Below are 23,563 nucleotides of genomic sequence, written 5' to 3' on the forward strand. Positions count from 1 at the left end.
TAGTGTTTAAGACAAACTTATTCATCAGTCTGTTCCTCTATGGTTGATCCAGCTTTACAGGCTTGTTCTGGTCTCCACTTCCATTTCTCTTAACTTCCTTTTCCAACGAGAAGCCTGACTCCTTGTCCTCCGTACGTTACTTCTTCCATCCAGTTCTTGGGTGTGAGCACCCTCCCTTGCACGGACAGAGGCCTTTTCCCACATAGAGGTCCCACTCTTTGACCCAGGCCCACCCTGGCTCTGACAGCCGAGCCAGGCTGCCCTCCATCCTGATTCCCTCTCCAGCTGGGTTGCAGCTCTCAGGCAGATCAGCCCCCTCTGGGTAACTTCCAGCTGCCCATCTGATGATTTATGGGCTCGATTGTTCAGGAAGGAGAGGAAAAGGCAGGCAGGACACTCTGCCTACACAGCTGGTCATCTTGTCCCAGGTAGTGGAAGTCTTACTTTTGGCTTTTCCAGTGCTGATATCTTTTACTTTTTTTTCCTTGTATTATTTCCCCTGACTGAACTCTTTATTATGATGTTGATCATAGCTGACTTTCTTCCCAATCCCGGAGAAGAATTTTCAACACTTTACTTTTAAGTTTAATCGTTACTTTTTTGTATCAGATTAAGGAAATTTCTTCCTATTCCTATTGTAATACAAATCTGTGTTTTTTGTCATGATTCTGCCTCCACTGGGTCACTTGAACATTTTTTAGTGTTCTATTTTAATCTGGTTTTTCAGTCGGTCTCTTTAGGTACTTTTTCTAGTGTTTTCCCCAAGAATTACAGTATACTTACTTATCACGGTCAACTAATGTCAGCACTTTGCAATTTCAAGTGGAATGTGGGGATCTTAGCACCAGTCAGGCCTCAACACCCCATTTCTTTTTGCAATACCACCCCTCTGTACATCAAGAACCACATCAGACAGGATTCTCATTTTTGCTTTCAACTGCCAAACATAATTTTAAAAACTCAGGAGTAGAGGAATGGTCCATTCTTTCCTTGAATCCTTATCCTTTCTGTGACTCTTTCTTGATTCTAGGTTCCTTCTGTCTGAAGCACTTGTTTCAGCAGATCCTTTTCAGCAAGGCTGCTGGTGACAGACTCACAAGGTTTTCCTACATCCGAGACGTCTTTGTTTCACCTTCATCCCTGAAGAGTATACTCACTGGTATAAAATTATGAGTTTAAAGTTCTTTGCTTTCAGCATTAAACCATTTTCTTCTGGGGAGAAATCACATGATTGTTTCTGATGAGAAGTCTATTGCCTTTCAGTCATTTCTCTCTGCCTGCTTTCAAAGTTTGTCTTTAGTTTCAGAAATCTGATTATGATGGTCTGGGCATAGATTTCTTTGGCTTATCCTTTTGGCATTGAAACTGAACCAAATTTGAGAAGTTTCCAACCATTACTTCTTCAAGTATTTTTTTAGCTCCACACTGTCCTTCCTTTTTGGACTCCAATGCAAGAGTATTAGAACTTTTGTTTTTCTCCCCTGGGTCACTGAGGCTCTGTCTGTCTGTTTCCAATCTGTTTTCTCTATTGTTCAGATTGGAAATTTTCTGTTTTTTTCTTCAAGTTCACCAATTCGTTCTTCTGTTGAGCCCATCCAGTGAGATTTTTATTATGGTTTCGGTTCTAAAATTTATATTAAAAAAAAATTTTTTTTCATACCTTTGCTGAAACTTCCAGTATTCCATTTGTTTTGAGACTGTATTATATTGCCTGTTGGAATTGCTTTAATCTGTCTTCTTGATAGGTCTTTTATCATCCAAGGTACAATTTTCCTTGTTGTTGGTATAACGAGTGATTTTGGATTCTGTCATGGATGTTTTGAGTATTGTGTCATCCTCTATTACACACTGTTTTGTGTTTGCTCAGCATCTGCTGCTGCTACTGCTGCTAAGTTGCTTCAGTCGTGTCCGACTCTGTGCGACCCCGTAGACGGCAGCCCACAAGGCTCCCCCGTCCCTGGGATTCTCCAGGCAAGAACACTGGAGTGGGTTGCCATTGCCTTCTCCAGTGCATCTAATACTGGCTTATTCTGTCCTTTCTTCTACCTTGTTTGCTTTTTTCCTCATTTTTGAAATGGACATTCAGCCCATTTATCTTTCATCCTTCTTTTCTAAAAAAAATCTTCTGTGGCTATAAATACTTTTGAAAGGACAGCTTTAGATGCACTCCTTACGTTCTGATAAGCCATGCTTTTATGGTAATTCGGCTCAAAGTAATTTCTAATAGCCACTGTGGTTTCTTCTTTGACCTGTGGATTGTGTGGACATTCTCGTTATTCCTGGCCAAATGACTAGGAGTCAACACAGGCCAGCCTCTAACAGACACTAGCTGGTAAAGCTGGATTTTTCTTCTGCAAAGACTCCTCCTTTCTTGGCATAAAGGTTGTTCTTCACGTGCATCTCGTCTCAGTCCTTGTGGGCACCCAGCTGCACCCACTTAGCCTTAGACTGTCTTCAGCGTCCCAGTGGACCAGCAGTGACAAGTAGCCATCCTCGGAGGAGGGCAGAGAACACACCCACGCACCTCTGCCCTGGACGCCACAGATGTCCTTCTCCCCAAGGGAACAGCGGGCAATTGGAAGCGCCCCCAGGACGGTAGGAATGTTATTCTGACAAAATCGCTCTTTCTGCAGGAGGAGCTGTGCCAGTCGATAGAGCGTCCATGGGACTGGCACTCAGAAGGCTTGGAGACAGAGCGCATCTCCTGAGCTTCCTGGTGGCACGACTGAGACAGAAGGTATGGCCACCCTCTGATGCTCGACTGCGTAGGTCTCCCAACTGAAGGCACTGCTGGGGTGGCAGTGAACTCCAGGAATCTGCTGTGGCCTCTTTGTGCCTCCCGTGCCCTGTGAGGACGGGGTTATTACTGGGAACAGCTGGCTCACCTGTCATGTGTCCCTGGGAGGCACACAGTGAGGACGGGGTAGACGACAGAGGGGAGTCCAGGGTGGGGGGACAGTGCTGGCCGTTGACACCCACCCAGGGTGTGCTGGGCGAGTCCAGGGACCCACGTCAAGCCCAGGCACCGAGCTGCGGCAAGAGCGTGTGCTCGTCACCACTGTCTGTGACTCCAGATGCTTCACCCGGTGCCGGCCCTTGCAGTCCCCTCGGCCCGGCCTTCTGGGGGACAGGTTGTAACCAGGCGCTGGGCTGACCCACTCGTCCCTGTGGAGGTGGGACAACTGGACACCTCCAGCGCGGCGCCACCCTGGCACCTGGGGCTGGTGACCCAGCCTGTGCTTTATTGCTGTCATCTCGTGATAACTCTTTTGATACCTCTTTTATTTAGTGTTTTTTTAAATTCTGGTAAAATATACATAACAAAATTTGGCATTTTTGTGTGTACAATTCAGTAACGTTAAGTATATTCACAGTATTGTGTACCCATCACCAGGGTCTATTCCGAATAGGACATTTTTATCATTTGAACAGAAACTCTGTCCCCATTGAACACTAACTCCCTGTTTCCTGCCCCCAGCCCCTGGTAAACTCTACTCTTCTGGTCTCTGTGAAGCCGGCTCCTCTGGGAGCCTCCTATGAGTGACATCATTCAGTATTTGTTCTTCTGTGACTGGCTGCTTTCACTCAGCATAACGTCCTCAGGGTTCATCCGTATTGTAGCAGGGGTCGGAACTTCCTCTTAAGAACCCCACATTCAGTGTACCCGCTCATCTGCCGGACACTTGGGTCGCTTCTGCCATTTGGCTGCTGTCAGTGTGGTGGACTCCTGTCTGTCCAAGCGCGTGGTTCAGTTCTTCCAGGTAGACGTAAAGGAGTGGAATCCCTGGTCTCAGGGTAATTCTACATTTAACTTTTGGAGAACCACTAAACATTTCCACAGTGGCTGAGCACTTTCCACTCCCAGAAGGTGCACGAGGGCCCCCGTGTCTCACGTCCTCACCAGCAGCAACTGCTTTCTGTCTTTTTGACTCTAGCCGTCCTAGCAGGTTTGAGGTGGATCTCACTGTGGCCCATTTGCATTTTCTTGATAAAAGAAATGGGGTGGCAAAGAGTCGGACATGACCGAACAACTGAACTGAACTGATAAAAAATGACGTTGAGTATGTTTTCGTGTGCTTATCAGCCATTTGTATGTCTTTTTTGAAGACATGTCCATGAGTATCCTCTGCCCATTTTTAATTGGGCTGTCTGTCGTCTCATTGTTGAATTATCAGAGTTCTTTGTATTTTCTGGGTTCAAGTCTCTGGTCAGATACGTGATTTGCAGACTTTTCCTGCCATTCCCTGCCTTATCTTTCCGTGGTCTTGATGATGTCCCTGGGAGCACAGCTCTTACTGCTGGTGTTGGCAGTGTCACACCTCCGTGTTGCCTTGTGGTATTTCTTTCCCATGGGGCCATTTTCCCCTGTCCTTTCAAGTCCATAAGTATGTAGGTTACACCATCCTACAGACTCTGCATCTTCTGTGGAACAGAACTCCTAGCTAGTGACAGACATTGCTCAGAGTTTTCTGTCTTCTGTGGGGAGCAGGCAGTGCCTGGAAATCAGATGCCTTATCTTGACTGAAGAGCAGTTGTGCTGTTGCAGTGGGGATGAACTTGACTGCTTTTCTCTTTCTGGGGTTGCAGACCTGTGTCACATATGAGGGCAGGGGTCCTTCAGATCTGTGCCCTTTCCCAGTTCTGCCCCACCATGAGGATTTCACACACCCCACAAGCTACAAACAGGAAATAAATATGTAAATAAGAACTTTTAATTTTGTCTTGGTAATCACAGATTATTTGATTATCCTAAGGGAAAAAGTCTACCCTAAAAGGTGTTTTCTATTTGTTTTTACTTAACAATGTTTGTTTATCAGATGATCACCTTTTTTGGTGTATGTGACAAAGAATAAAATATTCATTACAAACTCGTTATAGAAATCCCTGGAACAGGAAAGTGTTAGTCACTCAGTCACGTCCGACTCTTTGTGATCCCATGAACTGTGACCTGCCAGGCTCCTCTTTCCATGGAATTCTCCAGACAAAAATACTGGAGTGGGTTACTGTTCCCTTTTCCAGGGGATCTTCCTGACTCAGGGATTAAACCCAGGTCTCCTGCATTAAGGCAGACTCTTTACCAGCTGAGCCACCAGGTGGAAGCCTGGTGGAAGCCTCCGGAATAGGAAGATGGTATCTTATCTTCCTGAGAGTAAAATGGGAAAGTTGAGGGTGTAGAGAAGTGTGTCTTTCTTTTTGCCTGTCTTTCCCTCTTTATGCCGGGAGAGCAGACATCCAGAGAGGCAGCTGAAGGACAGGGTGGCCCCAGAGCTCTGGCCTGGACTCCGCTCACGTACCTCCCAGCCACCCCGCAGCTAACCCAGGCTGCTCATGCAGAAGTGCAGTGGCTTGGTTGTGGGGGTGCTGTCTTATGGAGGTTGGAATTAAGCCAGAGAGGGGAGGCTGACTGGCATGTGTCCTTCTGATCTTTCTGGACTTTCTGCCACCTAGTACCTCCCTTCTCTTGCTTCCCAGTCCTCCCTGCTGATCTGTTCCAGACCCCCTCCCAGAGCCTGCCTCCTTCCTAACATTGCCTCTAAAATGGCCTCCCAGGTGCTGCAGGAAGCCCTGGACGTGGACACCATCCAGCGAGAGCTTCCCCACGAGCTGGACCAGGTGCACCTGGAGGCTCTGCAGCTGCAGAAGCAGGTGGCCGAGCTGGAGAAGCATCTCGGGTCAGCTCGGAAGGAAAGTGGGGGCACTGCCAGCAGGCAGCAACCAAAGGCCTCAGATACTGCAGCTGTTGGAGGAGAGGTGGGTGCCCTCTGGTGCTCTGCATCCTGTGCCGGGACTTGTCTGGGGTGCAGTCTTGGCCAGTGGGGAGCCTCCCCTCCCTCCCTCTTCTTCCCTGGCTGGGCTGGCTTTGTCTGGGCTGTTCTCTGCAGACGCCGTAAAGGGCTGCCACCCCACCCTTGTCGTGCAGGTCGCTGAGATCCCTCATTTAAAACTATAGGGAGCCTGCACACATGAAGGGGGCCATTCCGTGTCCTCTAGAACAGGAGGCCTTGACCATGTGCTTCAAGGGCCTGGGAAGCCCTGAAATGGATGTAACAAGGTGACTTTTCCTTCCAGAGGACCCCCAGGGGTGGACCCTGTGGGTCTCATGAGCTTCTCAGTGTGTGAGATCCTGCCTGGAGCACTGGCCACCAGGCCACCTAGTGTCCTGGTCCTGGTCAGGCCCTTGGCACCCAGTCCCCTCAAGTTCCATGGTTGGGTTTAGGCCAAGGTCCCAGGCCAGGGCATGAGTGCTACCGCAGCACGTTTTCCCTACGTACGTACCAGACAGGCTACTTTCCCGCTTCCTGAATGCCGTTATAGAAATGCTGCAAAGAATGGCTTTTGTCACAGGACATCATGTGACACACCTCCTGAGACCTGTCAGTTACCTGCAACCACAGATGGTGACCTGCAGTTACCTGTAATTATGTGTAATTACCTGTAATTGCTGCGGTGACCTGCAGTTACCTGTGTTACCTACGTTTGCAGATGGTGATAGTGATAAGCTGAAGGTTTTAGGGACAATAAGATGACGTCTGGAAGGTGCTGAGAGTCCTTGGGCAGAAACAGCATTGACTGTATTCCCTACCGACCTCACTCCCTGCTGAGTGGCTCTCATCCCACAGACCAAGCTATGAGAGTGACTTAGGGACACAGGAGGGACCCGACTCCAGGACCCACTATCGGGGGCTGTGAAGGGCCTCGAAGGGAGAATACGCAGCCCAGGACGCTGTCTGGCCCAGTGAACACGAGGGGGGCCACTGTGCCTTGGCGGAGGCAAACATGTGAGGAGTGTCTTTAGGGGCTGGTGAGGGGGAGGCTGAGGGAGTCTGAGCTGTGGGGACACTGGAAGTGTAAAGTGAACCCTCTGTGCCATCGGTAGGTGGATGCTGTCCCCAGGAGCCTCAGACATCTCCACAGTCCTGTATCTCAGGAGTCAAGTCCAGAAGCTCCAGGCCCGGCTGGGCAGCAGTTGCCAGCGGTGATGTGTCTGCTCTCCTGCCATGGCCACAGCTGCTCCGGGTGCTGCCAGGGGCTTGCTGCAGCCCCAGTGGCCCTCATAGCTCCCTTGTTAGCAGCCCTCACATAACTCACTAACCCCACCTGTTTTGAGTGAAAGAGGAAGGAACTCTGCAAATGAGTGGAAATTAAAGTTGAGGTACTTATCCCTTGGCAGACAGCCTGGGATCTGAAGCAACTTGAGGCCCACGGCTGTTCTCCCAGGGTGGGTGTTGAGTGAGCTCTCTGGGTCTTGTAGTTTCTGCACAGCTATCAGGGTCCCACCTCCTTCCAGGTCTAGGTGTCCCATGACCTTGGTGAGGTCACTCCTAGGGTGAAAAATTGGAGGCATAGGAAACCCTTGGCCCAGACCAGGCCCACCCAATCCAGGCTCCACTTGTAATTGCCCAGCTGTGTGTTGGGTGCCCAGAGAAGAGGTTGTGGGCATCAGGCTTCCCAGACGGGGGGAAACGGTGGTGGAGAGGGCTGAGGTACCTCTGGGGCACAAATTGGGGTTGGAGTCACCAGGTTAAACTCGTGAGTTACTTTGAAGAGAGGGGTGTTCACACATCCTGGCTCCATCCACTGGGAGCCAAGGAACAGTGGCTCCCCAGGGTGGGTGAGCACATAGCCAGTACCTAGATCGCATTCCTGAACTTGATGCTCTGCAGAGAAGAACCAGGGTAAGAGGCCGATTCCACCGCCACAGAGACATGACAAGGAGGCAGGAGCCAGCATAAAGGGCTCCCACTGACCAGATCCAGACTAGTCACTCATGAAGTCACTGTTATAATTTGTCTACCAAAATTTGCATTCATGCTGATGCACATAAGCTGACAAGGAAAGGAAGGAGAGAGGGAAACTCTTTCTTACTTAGAACATCAGCCAAGGATGTGAAAGGAATGATACCATGGGAATGTCGTCAATGGATGCTGAAATTCTGGACAAGCTGTTTATAAGGAATCTCCCTACAAGTTCTTCAGTAACTTTCCAGTGCAGCAGGATCACTGCTTCCAAGGGATCAGCTAGCTTCCTTTGCCAACATTGGGACAGAGGGACATCGTGAGCCAATGGACAGGAGAGGGATAGCCTCACTCCTGATTCCCAAGTATGAGATTTTGGACAGATCCTGAGCGAGGGACACTAAACATGCAGCCTGTCCTGTTGAGAGCATTCTGAGGACTGAGGCGCCTGGGACATGGAAGACGTGTGAGATCGTGGACCCCAGGCAGGAGAAATAGGCCATAAAGGATGTCCTCTGGGCAGCTGATGGAGGTGCCTGTGGACTGTGCGTTAGGTCATAATGCCATGGCCCTGTGAAACTTCTGCCGTGTTCCTGTAGAGGAGGACCAAGCCTAGAGAAAGGATGGCCTAGCCGCTCCCCTACCCCCTCAACCTTTGCACCCCTAGAGGCTGTGCAGCTTTCAAGATGGGTTGGGTCAGCCATCTGGGCAGCTTTCTTAACTGATTACTAAGAGAATGTCCCTATTTTTAGAAAGTACAAACTGAAGTATCGGGGCAGAAAGGGGTGCAATGTCTCCAACTCACCCTCAAGTGGTTCAGAGAGAGATGTATGTGGAGAGGGGAGGAAGCACCAGCAGTGAGAGGGGCGTGGGGCCTCAGGCCACCCCTGCAGCTTCTCCCTGGGGATGAGATTCTGCCACATCAAGTCCAGACCCCCAACCCGGAAGGGACCTGCAGACCGCGGAGCACCCCTCAGGCTGCATGGTCACACTTGGGAACACTGGGTGTTTCTCTGCTCACCCAGGCCCCTCCCTCCCGCGGGCCCCTCTGCAAAGAGCCCAAGACGCCTACTGTACTTCTCCCGGCTTCGACCGCCAGGGGACAGTGCTGGCTGCCGGCGCTGCTCTCCCTCCCACTGGAGCCTGCACTGCTTCTCCCTGGTCCTCAGCCTCCCCACAGGGCTTCTCACGGGGTGGGGGCGGGGGGTGGGGGGAGCCCAGGCACTCCCTTCCCTGGGGAACAGAGTCATTAGGACGCCTCAAGCTTCCCCTCTGCTGCGTGGATTCTGGCCAAGATGCTGGGACTGGCACCCGAGCAAGGTGGGGGCAGGGGGATGTGGCCGTCACAGGGTGGGACCTTGGCCCCTGAATGTAGCAGTGCAGAAGCTCCTAGGTGTTTCAGGTCATTATTAGCATTGTGTCACTGTGGGCTGAGGCTGTAGAGTCATCAAAATAAGCTTCATCTTACCAGGAACTGAGCTTAAGAGCGGGGGGCCCAGCTGCAGTCCCCCACTCATCGCGTGCGATCATGGTATGAAAGAACACGGACCGTTTAAGATCAGGACTCCCCAGCCCTGAGAGCTGCCACTTCCTGGGCAGCGTTGGTTCCTCGGCCCAGGCCAGGGGCCATCTGCTGGGCGGGGGATGGGGGGTGGGGTGGAGTGGTGGTGCAGGGGTGCTGCTTTTGAAGAGATTTTTAGATTTCTAAGTGTCCTGAGGTTTGGAAAGTCTCTGTTTTCAGGATTTTACTTCAGATAACACAAGATAATCCTACAGCATATCCCTGTAGAGAGGGACCAAGCCTGGAGAATTGACTGGGCTGGTCCCCCAACCCCAGGGCTGCACCCCTGGAGGCTGTGCGACTTTCCAAAGGGGTCGTCATGTCAGCCGCCTGGGGCCTGTGCAGCCCCATGTGCGAATTCCCACTCCAGGTCTCCCACCAGTCCTGGTCCTGTGCCCTTGAGAGACCCTGAGCCAAGGCCTTTCTCTGATGTTCCCTTTGCCATCTCACCTCCATATGCCCCCTTCACGCCACATGCCAGGCATGTGCTGGAGGCACTGCTGTGCGGTCAGCGTGGCTCCAAGGCCATAGGAGGGCACAGGTGTATGCCAGCCCTGAAAAGACACACCAGGAAACTGGGCCAGGACAGGGTGTGCTCCTGTTCCAGGGACACAGAGCAGGTTCCTCGTTCTGGCGCCAGTTTGCTTGGCTGGGTCAGCAGCGCGCTTTTCATAGGTGTCAGCCATAGCCATGCCTAAGTAGGCCACCTGCTTCCCTCGGGGCCTTGGACACCACTGGCTCTTCCTGGGCCCCTGCCCGGCACAAAGGCAGCCACACACATTCTCCTTTTTCCCTTTCTCTTTTCCCCACACCCCACCCCATTCCAAAAACCCCTCTAGGTAGGACAGCATGTGTGTGTAAGAGCCACACGGTTGGACCATGGGATAGCGGGAAATGGGACAGCTGGGTCAGTGGTAGAGTGAAGGGCCGCATGGTACCGCCCGGGCAAGGGGGCTCAGAGCCTGGGTGTTTTTCCCGGGACTACCTCCTGGCCCACAAGCTGAGACCCCAAGCAGCCACTGCTCCTGCCTTGGGCCTCCTTTGATTTCTGCACTCTCGTCAGGGTCAGGATGGTGGGAAACCTGGGCCAGCCTGTGATGGTTGAGGGAAGTCTGAAGGACAGGTGGAGTAAGTGTCTGAGTTAGGAGTCTGGACAGATGAAGTCAGAGAGGAGGCAGGGGAAGCAACGTGCTGAGCGAGTGAGGGCAGAGGGGGCACTGGAGAGGGGCCCAGCCGCGCAAATGTCCAGGGCTGGAGAAAGAGTAACCGAGGCTGGGTTCCCATCAGGGCCTCACTTCGGGTCTCCGCCGGCCCCCTTCCATACCAGACAGACAGCAGGCACCCAGCCTATGACAGAGGGGCCAGCAGAGGAGGTGGTGATCACACGTGTAGCCCTCATGGGTCCCGGGCCTGGGCTGCTTCCTCATTGTCTTCACTGGAAAGACACAAAAGCGTTGGTGGTGAGGGGGTGGGGGAGCCACAGAGTAAGCAAGGGCAGGCAAGCCTTGGCCTAGGAGCTTTGACGACCTTCATCACATACTTCTCTCCCCCCGCCCCCCCACAATGAGAGCGAAGGCTGCTGTGGATGAGTCATATTGCAGGGACGCCCGTTTGTCTGTTAGGCTGGAGGGACGTCACCCAGTGGTGTGGCTTCTGGGACAGTTGGTCAGGCAGTGTCCCGCCGTCCGCACCCCAACTCCCACTTCCTCCTCCCCGCCCCACAACCCCAGGCTCATCTGATGGTCTCTGCCATGTGGGTTTGTTCACAGGTTCCTGCAGACGGGGGACCCGCGGGGACAGAGGACCATGGGACGCAGCCCCTGCAGGTCCTGTCTGTGCCCCGACTCCAGAGGAAGCTCAAGGAGGCTGCCAGGAAGATCCTGCGGCTGCGCCTGGAGAAGGAGCAGCTCCTGGAGCTGGGAAACCGGCTGCGAGCGGAGCTGGGGCACCTTACCGGTGGGTCATTCCCCCCCACTCCGCCCCTGCTCTGGGGATGGAGGTGCAGGGTGCAGGGCAGGGCTGGCCCGAGGAGGGCTGGGCGGAGTGGGGAGGCCCAGCCCAGGCTGGGGGTGGGGACAGAAGGAAGGACAGACAGGACTCTGCTTGATCTCTGCCGTGGGAGTCCTGTGAACCCACCCTTCTGGCAGCATTTTGTGAGAAAAATGCCACAGGTTAGCGAAGCAGCTGGCATTTCTATGCGGCTTTGTGGTGGCAGCAAAGGCTGCCGTGTTCCCAGGCCAGCCACAGCCTTAGCCTCCTCAGGATAAAGGCGGCAGTGTGTGCGGTGTGGCCAAAGCCTGGACCGTGGGCTGCAGATGCCCAGGCTGCCCGTCGTGGTGCTGGTTCCTAAGAAAGGGACCCATGGACTGGGCCTGAGGTCCCACGATTAACCCACTAGAGCTACTAGACATTGAGCCTCTCCCAGTGTCTCAGCGCACCAGCCTCCCTGCTTTTAAACCCCTTGGTTTTCCTGCAGCCAAGGCGCCGGCCCCTTTCTCGCAGCCTCCCCCTCACCTTCTGTGGCTCCTGCCTCTGTCCTTTTCCAGCTACAGCTTTGAGTAACTGTGATGATCTCCAAATCTCCGGTCTTTGGGATTTCACCTTGTGGATATGAAACTAAGCCACCCCTCTCTCCATGACAGCTCACCTACTTTAGGAGCAAGGTCTCTGACTTGCATTTCCTGTTGGAGGCAGAGTGCTCCAGTGTGGCTGTAAAGAGCTCAGAGCAACAGGGTATCCACAAAATGCTTCTCTCGGCTAACGAGAGCCCCGGCTTCCCTCCCAGGTCCTTCTCACCCCCAACCACTGCAGTGTCCAGAAAGCATTTCCCACTGAAGGGGAGGAGATGGGACAGAACATCCACCCTGGTCTCTCCCCAGCACATACCTGCATGAACGAGAATAGTTGTTTTGAATACATTAATATTTAGCCTTAATATGTTGACTCCTGAAATTACCAAGCGATTGAAAGTGGGACTCGAGAGCACAAAGGGGACTGCGGAACTGAGGGGAGAGGGTGTGGAAGACCCTGGAAAATCTAAGGAGGAACAGACAAGTCACTTGTGTTTTCAGCAGACATCTTTTTGTGTGGCTGCTATGTGCCAGGCGCCCGAGACACAGAGGTCAACCAAACCATCCGTGTAAAATGATCCCCAGTTGTACTTGGAGACCGCTGTACACATCCACCTTTTGTGTGCATGGGACCTGGGCGAGACTTTGCTCAGAGGCTTTGTCCTTCTAAGAACCCACCCCTGAAAGAAGAAGGGTGAGCAGCGCTCAGTGTATTTCTAGATGTCATCAGTGTGCGAGCAGCAACCGAGGGCGTCTTTCACGGGAGCTGGCTCCCTCCCTTGGGACCCGTTTGACAAAGCCCTCCTTTCGTTCAGTCCTCCTTCTGTTCCACAAGTTGAAGGGGAAGGTTTGGCTTTGCTTGTTCCTTAGGGGCACTTCTGGGCCATCTTCTGCCAAGTTCACTAAAAACCCTGTTTTTACTTTGAAGGGTCATGTCGTGTATGTGCTTCTCGCCCCACATTCCTGTCATTTCATGGCCTTCATTCACTTACGGCTCCATTTCTTAATTCCACTGCATTCCCTCCCACATCTGAACCTTGCTTCTCCTTCACCTTGGCCTCTGTGCCAAGCCCTGCCACTGCTCAGTTGCCCTCTCAGCCCCCGAGGCTTCCAGAGGGAGGCACAGCCATGCCTCCCTCCCCCTCCGACCTAACCTGTCTTTCTCCTCATGGTGAATTCCTAGCCTAATCAGCTGGCCTCACAGCCATCAAGTATGTGAGTGAATCATCCACCTACCTCTCTATCCAGCATCCACTCACTGACACACTCACACATCTCTCAACCCATCTACCCCGCATCCATCCATCTGGCCATCCATCCAACAAAGGAGCAGATCCTCCATTGCCGGGCCTGCCTTCCTGTGCCTCCCAGTGTCAGAGAAAGCTACACGTTCCTCGTGGCCAAGTTTGCAGCCTTCTGTGAAAGTTAGAGAGACCTCAGCAGTAGAGCCTTCCATGCCTGGTGTTTTCATTAGTGGTAGACTTTTCGTAATATCTTCTGTTTTTCTTCTCTGGTGATCTGTCTGTATGGATTTTCTGCCTCTTCTTGGATCAATTCTGGACATGTGCATTTTGCTGGAAATCTCTCCAAAGTCCCTAGTCTTCCAAGTACTACCATAGAGCAGTACATAGTGGCCTGTAACTGTTTTTGTCTGCATCTCTGGTTATCGCTCTTTCATTTCCTAAGACTTCAGTATGTGCAGGGATGTGGGATTCTGCTCCACCTGCCCTTTCCCCCATTGGCCATGCACACACTGGCTCAGTTCACCTTTGTATGAGGAAGTCTTCCCTAAATAATGGTTAAAAAAAAAAAGTCTAAAACCACCTAGAGGTGGGAAAGGCAAAAATCAACAGAGTTGATGTCGTCACATCCTAAAACATCTGTAAGGAAAAGACATCGTACACAAAGATAAAAGACAAATAACAGATGGGAGAAATATTTGCAGCATACCTGACAGATGAAAAAGAACCAGTACCCAACATGGGCATTCACTGATGACAGGCGAAGTGCCGGACGGAGCGTCCAGGAGAAATCCCCAGATGTGACAAGGGTATGGATGCCACTTGCCTCTGCAGGAGTCTGAAGAGGGCAAGTAAGTCAGCGTTGAGTTCACGCCCAGACTAAAAAGTCCCATCTCAGGAGCTGTCGTTGGTGAAGCCTCTCTAAGGGCAGTTTGCCTGCATCTCACAACTTTTTAAATTAGCATACCCTTTGAATACGCAAATCTTCCCCTAGAGATCTTTTAAAAACATTTTCTCACAAATCTGAAAAAGATGCGAATGCAAGGATGTTTGGCAGTGTTTTTTGTTACAGTAAGAAAGCAATTAGGAAGGTCTAGGGGTCCATCTTTGGGACATTGAAATCGGACCGTGGATGCTACTTTAACCCTCAAGGGCATGTGGGGTGGACTTCCCTGCTGGTCCCATCCCCCTGCCGATATGGGGGGCATGGATTCAATCCCTGGTCCGGGAAGACTTCACATGCCACGAGGCATCTAAGCCCCTGCCACACAACTCTTGAACCCACACTCTGGAGCCCATGAACTGCAACTTCTGAGCCCATACACCGTAACTGCTGAAGCCCGTGCATCCTAGAGCCTGTGTGCGCAGCAAGAGAACCACTGCAGTAAGCCTGCACCTTGCAAAAAGAGAAAGTCCACTCACAGCTACAAAGACCCAGCACAGCCAAAAATAAGTAAGCAAATTTTTAAAAAGAGAGCGTGTGGGCCGCTTGCATGCCCACGGGTCTCCTGCATCCCCATCGGGCACCATCTCTGCACGGCACTTCTCAAACGAGAGAGACAGCCCGTTTTCCCCCTTCAGCTCCAGTCCACTGTGGATAATTATTTTGTCAAGTACAATAAAATGTGGCCTTTCCAAACGACTTCAAAACTCCTCACTTTGTGTTGTTTCCTCGTGGGCTTGGACACTCTTTGGACCAGGCTCAGCATGCTGACTACATGATGTGTGTGCCAGCCCAGACACGTCAGCCTATGAGAAGAGCAGCCCGCAGAACAGTGTGCTCTGAGGCCCAGGTGAACATACACAGAGCGTGTGCACCCATGCACACAGAGGGCAGGCTGGCAGGAAGCACCTCCATCCTAACACTTTGAGGAGGACAGTAGATGAGAGGAGAGGGGTGAGCGGTTTGCTCTGTGAACTTGTGCATCATGGTGGTTTGTAAAGAATGCCCAGCACAGGGCTTCCCTGGTGGTCCAGTGGTTAAGAATCCGCCTTGCGAGGTTTGATCCCAGTCTGGGAGGATCCCACATGCCCCGGGGCAACTAAGCCCCTGTGCTGCAACTTCTGAGCCTGTGCTCTGGAGCCACAGCTACTGAGCCCACATGCTCTGGAGCCCATGTTCCACAACGGGAGAAGCCACCGCAGTGAGAAGACCGAGCGTGGCAACTAGAGAGTAGCCCCAAACTCTCTGCAACTAGAAAAAGCCCGCATGAAGCCAGGAAGACCCGGAGCAGCCAAATCAATTAATTTAAAAGAGAAAAAACTATTTTAAGAATGCCCAGCACACTCCATTAGTTCCCTTTTGGGAAGGCTACCCTCCCTCAATACTGTGTGGCGGTAGGTTTCTGCTCTCCCACATAGGGAGACAGCAAAGGTTGTGACCAAGCCTGGTCTGTCTGCATGTTTTTTAACAAAGCTGATTTATCCAGGTCATCAATCATGTGACTGTGGTCATTAAGTGGTACAGAGTGACCAACCATGACAGGAGTATGTTTTCATCGCTTGACAATATTGAAAATGTGAGACCATCCAGCCAAGGCAGAGCCACGCCCACTTGGGCTCCCTCTGGTTCCAGCACCACCAGGCAGGGTCAACCCCAGGGCTTGTCCTCACGTGTCCACCTCTGGGAAGGGACTTCATCTCCCAGGGAGCTAGCAGAGCCGCACCTTCACTGGCCCTGGTTTCGTCCTGCATCCCCCACGGCCTGGGATCAGGCTCCTGTCCCAGCCACATGCCCCCTTCTCCAGTTCCAGGCTTTCAGATCTGCATTTATGGACAGGCAGGCTTATGTGGTTCAGATCTGCACTTTCAGACAGGCAGACTCATGTGATTGGGCATGTGGCCCTGACTCAGAATTTCACTCTCCTACCTCGTCTCTTGAGTGGGTAGGTGGCAATGCTGGAGCGTCACCTGTCCTCAGGTGTCCCAGCCCCATTTGCTCTCCCATCAGCCCAGCTGCAAGTGCTCACCCCTCACCTCTGAGACAGTGGCCATCAGACCATCTGCTGGGGCTAAGGCCAAGACCACGGCAGATGCCAGTGCAGCTGAGCCGGCCTGCACAATGAAGGACCAGAAAAGGACAGGCCATGAGGCCAGACCAAGCGGACTTCAACTCAACCTACCTCTCCCCTACTTTGTTCTTCCTCCTGCTGCCAGTTCTCCTTTTCCCCAAAATTGGAGCCTGTGATGTTTTCTTAATCCAGTACACAGCTGGGATTCTTTAGAGTGTCGGTTATCAGGATCTTAACATCTGACCATTTTGGAAGACTTTATTTTGGAGGGCAAGTAATTTTAGATTCACAGCAAAACTGAGCAGAAGACAACAGACTTCCCATACACTCCCTGCCTGCACATGCACAGCTCCTGTCACCCACATTTACTTGGTGCGGTTTAGTTTCTGAGTCATGTCCGACTCTTTGCAACCCCAGACTGTAGCCCGCCAGACTCCTCTCTCCTTGGGATTTCCCAGGCAAGACTACTGCAGTAGATTGCCATTTCCTCCTCCAGGGGATCTTCCCGACCCACAGATGGAACCCAAGTCTGCTGCATTGCAGGCGGTCTCCTGCACTGCAAACATATTCTTTCCTTTTGAGCCCACATCCACTCTAGATGGTAGATTCATTGCAATCAGTGAAACTGCTTTGACACAGCATCACCCAGACTCCTGCAGTTTTACATCAGGGCTCACTTTCATGGTGTATGTTCTGTGGATTTAAACCTTGTGCGCTCCACCTGGTCACCTTCCCTCCCTCCTGACCTCTGACAACCACTCATCTTTTCCCTGTCTCTGTAGTTTAGCCTTTTCCAGCATGTCATAGTTGCCTGGAAAATCCCATGGGCGGAGGAGCCTGGTGGGCTGCAGTCCTTGGGGTCGAGAAGAGTCAGACACGACTGAGCGACTTGACTTTCACTTTTCACTTTCATGCATTGGAGAAGGAAATGGCAACCCACTCCAGTGTTCCTGCCTGGAGAATCCCAGGGACGGGGGAACCTGGTGGGCTGCCGTCTATGGGGTCGCACAGAGTCGGACACGACTGACTCGACTTAGCAGCAGCAGCAGCAGCATGTCATAGAGTGGGGATCACACAATATGTATTCTCTGATACCTAACATTTCTTAAAGGCTCTTTTTTTTTTTTCCCCTGATGTTGAAAAGGCTATTTGCTCACTATAAAAATTTCAATGAATGCTGAGAGATAGTTAATTTATACTGTAAAGCACAAACTGCCAACTAGGTCTCATCTGCACTTTGCTGCCTGTCTGTTGGATTGTCTGTTCATGGTGTCACATGCACCCGAATGTTGAAACAGTGACTCCTGCCTAGCTCTGCACACCCTCCCTCGGGGCCGTCACCGAGCTGGCCCCAAGGGAGACTCCATGCACTGGGCTGCTTCTATCACATGTCTGTTCACTGGGCTCCAGCAGACATGCTCCAACCAGCCTCTCAGGGGAGTGTGAACCGTTCCTCACCTCCCCCTACCCCCACTCCGCCCCCAGGGAAAGTGCATTTGGGTGTTTTTTTATGACAGTGAAGCGCCTATTTGACCACAGCTTCACAGAAGCTAAAAATTCATTAGGAATTGGTTTTTGCCAGTTTAGTTAGGTAAAATTAGTTCATTGTTTTAATTTGTATTTCTTTACATTTCTGTGTGTGGATGTGGGTGTGTGTGTGTTGGCCATTTGTATATCATTATGTAATTTTTCTGCTGAATTTCTTTTGTGCTCTCCCCCAGCTTTCTTCTTGCTGAATCTTTGATTCATCTAGAAATGATTTGGTAAAATAGAAACAGGTTAGGGATCTAGCTTTATTTTATTTTTCCCTAGGTGGTTAGCTGGTTGACCCAGTACTGTTTATTGGGCATAAATAGGAAAATACTGCTTTAGTTTATTAATTATGATTCCACATGTGCATCTCCAGTCCTATAAACAATATTAATTGAGAAGCAGTGATTTTTGGTCACATTTCATGAATTCTTGGTGTGTTTGCCCCTCGCTATCAGCGCCCTGCCACACTCTGCGCCTCCAAACCCCTGGAAGCCCTGGGTCATGCACAGCTTCGCTCGTGTGTTCTGAGGGCCTTGGAGGGAAAGGATCTGACATTCAGGGATCTGTTCTTTCCTTCAAGAAGGGCCTGTGGGCAGTAAACTTTGTCTTCATAAAATGATTTCATTTTGACCACTTCCTGGAACGATGGCATGGCTGGAAGGAGACTTCTGATTGGCATTTTCTTACAGCTTTTTTGTCAGGCAGGGCCCCGCTGTCCTGTGAGAAGCCAGCGTCAGTGTGAGCCTCTTCCTCGCCAGTGGCCTGCCTTTCCTCTATGGCTGCTCCCAACCCATTTGTGCTCCTGGTCTATCATCCTGTGTCTACATGAGGGTTGTTCTGCTTTAATTTAACCTGCTCTGGAATCAGTATTTTTTTATTTTTAATATCTTAAGACTTATGGTTGGTTGGGTTTTCTGGGTTTTTCCGTTCTTTAAATTTCTCAACTATTTGTCTTTTTTTTTTTAAAAATTCTGTTTATTTATGGCTGTGCTGGGTCTTCGTTGTTGTGCAGGCTTTTCTCTAATTAAAGTAGACGGGCTTCTCATTGCGGCGGCTCCTCGAGTTGCGCCGCACGGGCTCTCGGGCTTCATTCAGTAGTTGCAGCAGGCGGGCTCAGTAGTTGCGACTCCCAGGCTCTGGAGCACAGGCTCAGTAGTTGTGGCACTTAGCTTAGTTGGGCTTCCCAAGTGACGCAGTGGTATAGAATCTGTCTGCCAGTGCAGATGCAGAAGACACGAGAGACACGGGTTCAATCCCTGGGTTGGGAAGCTCCCCTGGAGTAGGAAATGGCAACCCACTCCAGTATTCTTGCCATGGAAAATCCCATGGACAGAGGAGCCTGGCGGTCTACAGTTCATGGGGTCACAGAGAGTCAGACACGACTGAGCAACTAAGGGCACACACACACGGACTTAGTTGTTCGCAGCATGTGGGTTCTTCCCAAATCAGGAAAGGACACGTGTCTCCTGCATTGGCAAGCAGATTCTTTATCACTGAGCCACCGGGGAAGCTCAGTCATTGCTTTTTTAAATACCACGTCTTCCCGTTTCTTGGTAATCTCTCCTAGAGCACGTTAAATGTGTTTATTAACCTGTGTGTTTTAGGATTTCTTTGCTACCTTCCATGGGGTTTCCTCAAAGATGACTGCTTGGGGTCAATGGGTGGTTTTCTATGTCTTTATCACAAGTTTCCATTTTATTTTTATTCGTTCCTTTCCTTGGGTTTATTTTATTGTTCTTTCCCTGATTTCTTAAGCATTTATTTTATCCTTTCTTGTTTAGTAATTGCATAGTTTTAAGATGTGAATATCCTTTCTGAGTATCAATTTTGCCATGTCCCAGGGTTTTGCCTTTTTTTTTCTTTTAAACTTGGCTGCACTGGGGCTTAGTTGTGGCACAAGGGATAGTTGCTGCGTGAGGGATCTAATCTGGGCCCCTGCATTGGGAACACAGAGTCTTAACCACTGAATGACCAGGGAAGTCCCACCCCAGAGGTTTTGAGGGATAATATTATCAGGATGATTAGTTGCTAGATTTTCTACCACTATAGACTCAGGTTTTCTATATCACTCAAGTTGATTAAGAGTATTCACCTAAAAACAAAAGGCTATTTTCCCAGAAGAATGAGTTTATTTGGAAATAACAAAGAACTGCAGTTTGGGACATGCAATTATGGTGAACCATATGCAAATCCAGTAAAAAAACCAGACAGAACTTAAGTTTTCTCTCAAGTGAAATAGAAGTAATACAAGAACTACTGTAGGGGATAATGAGGCCCTGAGCCCCAGTAGCCTCTTCTGTTACAGACTTTATACGTTGAAGTGCTTATTTACCTGGGGAGGGCATTTGAGGGAATCTATTTGAATCTTGATGGGAAGATTTTGCCAATATCAATTGGACAGTTTGCCCATAAGGAGGGTGGTACCTGATTCAATAGAGACAAATGATCAGTGTTTCCAGAAGCAGTACTATCAGAGACAGAGCAAATAAAAGAAGTCAAAGGGTGGTTTAATTCACCTGATTGGTTATTTTGATGGCAACTGTCAAATTTTAGAACTGTTTCTCCCTTTTTGGGAGAAAGAAATTCCAGCATGATACTTTTCCAAGAAGCCCTGGCCTTATAAATTAATAGGGGTGGAGGAGCTAAGGAAAAAAGGGTGTGTACCTCTTAAATGGTCTAAGCAAAAAGGAAGAGGTTCAGAAACCGGACCCTGTTGAGGTTCATTAGAGACCCTCACTATTTGGACCATCTTAGTATTTTTCTTTAGTGATGGGGCTGAGCACTGAGAGTGTGATCTGGGGTCTGTAAAGACAGAGATTCGTTCGCAATCTGGAGAATGGTTTCTCCAAGCTGATTCAAGGAGAGGATTGAGAGAGCCCCAGTCATTCCTCAGAGCCCCTCACAGGGAGGGGCTTAAGAGGATGTTTGAGAGGCTGGTTAGAGGGCTAAAGATGCCCAAAACACTTACACTTTTAGCAATCTTTTTCCCATGTCCTGGCTCTTTACAGTAATAGCAGAGACTAGAAGGGTTTTGTTAAGGTGCCTTCATTTTCAGAAATTAAAAATTAAGAATTTAGTGGTCTTGACTCACCTAGGATTCGAGTCAGCTGATTTGCCAAGTTAACTAAATCTAAAGTGAACATAATCTCCCATTCCACCCTTGTCCTTCTAACTAAAAGAGAATGATCCTGGTTCAGCCCATTAGTAAGTGAGGCGATAAGGGCTATCCCAGTGACTTCAACATCTGAAGGAAGACCAGTATTTTCTTTAAAGACAATTTGGAGTCAATTAAATAGTCACGAACGGGTTCATCAGATTTTTGTGTGCAAACCTGAATTTAGTTCCCATCAACAGGCTTGGGAAAGGCAGTTGTAACTGCTGGTGGGGGTTTTCAGCAAACGTTCTGACCTCTTAACGGAAGCTGTGGTGGTTTAGTCATTAAGTCATGTCTGATTTGTGTGACCCCATGGACTGTAGCCCTCCAGGTTCCTTTGTCCATGGGGTTTCCCAGGCAAGAATATTGGAGAGGGTTGCCATCTCCTTCTTCAGGGATCTTCCTGAACCAGGGATGGAACCTGTGTCTCCTGCACTGCAGGCAGATTCTTTTACTAGAAGCTAGGCGTTTGTTTTTCTAAAGCCACCCCCCCACCCCCCCCACCCCCCGCCCAGGGTGATTCCTTCAGCCTAATTTCATTCAGTGTTTGGCTTGCCTGTCAAAAACCTTGTGAACTAACTGATATAAATCTGAGAAACCAGACTGGTAGGTTTGAATAACTATGCTAAATTCTTCAGCAAATCTACCAAGGTCCTCAGTTACTTTTGGAAACTTTTAACTGTGTGTGGCAATTCAGCCTTTGTCAAGGGAACATAACTAATGGGTCTTACTTACTTACATAAGTAATGGGTCTATTTGGACCCTCAGAAGATTTCTCTATTTTTTTGTTGTTGATTATTTTATTTATTTATTTGTGCCAGATCTCAGTTGCAGCACTCAAAGGTCTTTGATTTTCATTGTAGTATGTGAGAGTTTAGTTGCGTTATTCAGACTCTTAGTTGCTGCATGCAAATTCTTAGTTGCAGAGTGTGGAATCTAGTTCCCTGACCAGGCATTGTGCCTGGGACCCCTGCATTGGGAGTGTGGGGTCTTACCACTGGACCACCTGGGAAGTCCCAGAAGTTTTCCCTTTAAAGGCCAGTTTCTGATAGAGCGTGGCAGACTGAGACAAAGAAGCAAGGGGAGGGAGAGTGGGGGGATAAATGAGCTGATACCAGGGACAAAGAAGTGGGGGGGATGAGCATGAGGCTTCAGAGCCATTTTGTCTTTGTTTGCCTTGGACGGTATAATTATTGTATTTGCGGAGAGACAATTTTAAATTCCTGATAATATTTGGAAGCCTCAAAATAGCAATCAACAGCAATCAAAATAGCAATCAATTTTAATTTTGATAATTTCAGAGTCATGGCTGTCTAATAGTTTTAAGAAAGGTAAGCTTGGTGAGTCTGAAAGTTCTCCATAATGGCCAGTGATATTCCAAATTACTTTGGGTTAAAATTTGTCCATTTCTTTAGAAACATGCGTGAGAAGGGACTGTGGTTTTTAAACATAAAATCAGACAGGGTCTTTAAATGTGGGGCACCCTCAAGACATTTTAGATAACTGGGATCCCATTTTCTGGAGGTTTCTTTCTTTCTTTTTTCTCTAAAGCAAAGGGGGCAATTCTTAAACAGCCTGCAGGCCAAATAGCAGCACAGTTCCACTTGGGACAGCCTGATCCCAAAAGAATCAGGTTAAAGGCTGAATGGCACAGTTCGAAATAGGAACAGCCCAATTCCAAAAGGAATTGGACCGAAGGCCAGCACAGTTCCAGTTGGGACAGCCTGATTTCAAGTAAGGCTGAAGTCCCAAATGAGTGCTCACAGACAAAGCAAAGCCTTAACAAAAAGGGTAAAGCCTTTAAACATATCCCAGATAAAGCCTTTGAGAGTTCTAAATGCACTAAGAGCGGAGCTCCAATCCAGGAGAAAACCTTCCCCTTAAACTCCAGGGGTGACTAGGAAAATGGTGAGCCCTGTAGACTTAGTGAGTACCCCACCCTTTTGCTCACCAGTCCCAGGGTTGTCAGGAGTCTGCTCTGGATCTTGGTGGGACCTCCAGTGTTAACCTAAAATTTATTTTTTGTCAGCAAAATGAGTTTATTCAGGAGCAACAAAGAATTCCAATTTGGGACATACAACTGTGGTGAACCACATGCAAGTCAGTGAGTTCAGTCTCAGTCGTGTCCAACTCTTTGTGACCCCATGGACTGCAGCACGCCAGGCTTCCCTGTCCATCACCAACTCCCAGAGCTTCCTCAAACTTTTGTCCATCGAGTCGGTGATGCCATCCAACCATCTCATCCTCTGTTGTCCCCTTCTCCTCCAGCCTCCAATCTTTCCCAGCATCAGGGTCTTTTCCAGTGAGTCAGTTCTTTGCATCAGGTGGCCAAAGTACTGGAGCTTCAGCTATGGCATCAGTCCTTCCAATGAATATTCCGGACTGATTTCCTTTAGGATGGATTGGTTGGATCTCCTTGCAGTCCAAGGGACTCTCAAGGGTCTTCTCCAACACCACAGTTCAAAAGCATCAATTCTTTGGCAGTCAACTTTCTTTATAGTCCAACTCTCACATCCATACATGACCACTGGAAAAGCCCTAGCTTTGACTAAACGGACCTATGTTGGCAAAGTAATGTCTGTGCTTTTTAATGTGCCATCTAGGTTGGTCATAGCTTTTCTTCCAAGGAGTAAGTGTCTTTTAATTTCATGGCTGCAGTCACCATCTGCAGTGATTCTGGGGCCCAAGAAAATAATGTCTGTCACTGTTCTCATTGTTTCCCTGTCTATTTGCCATGAAGTGATGTGACTGAATGCC

At 49.8% G+C, this 23,563-nt stretch overlaps 1 protein-coding gene across 7 annotated transcripts in view; it reads left to right on the forward strand.

Moving 5' to 3' along the window:
* CCDC57 (coiled-coil domain containing 57) overlaps positions 1-23,563 on the forward strand; it is a 110,559-nt gene that overhangs the window by 45,992 nt on the left and 41,004 nt on the right. For all 7 annotated transcript variants that reach the window (XR_011468019.1, XM_070390139.1, XM_070390137.1 and 4 more), the window contains 3 exons: positions 2,634-2,737; positions 5,551-5,751; positions 11,067-11,253. Coding sequence is in view for 6 of the 7 variants with exons in the window: in XM_070390139.1 (XP_070246240.1) it covers positions 2,634-2,737; positions 5,551-5,751; positions 11,067-11,253 (492 nt within the window). In the remaining variant the exon portion in view is untranslated. The remainder of the gene's footprint in view (positions 1-2,633; positions 2,738-5,550; positions 5,752-11,066; positions 11,254-23,563) is intronic.

Source organism: Bos mutus, chromosome 19, assembly GCF_027580195.1.
Source record: "Bos mutus isolate GX-2022 chromosome 19, NWIPB_WYAK_1.1, whole genome shotgun sequence".
Taxonomy (NCBI): Eukaryota; Metazoa; Chordata; class Mammalia; order Artiodactyla; family Bovidae; genus Bos; species Bos mutus.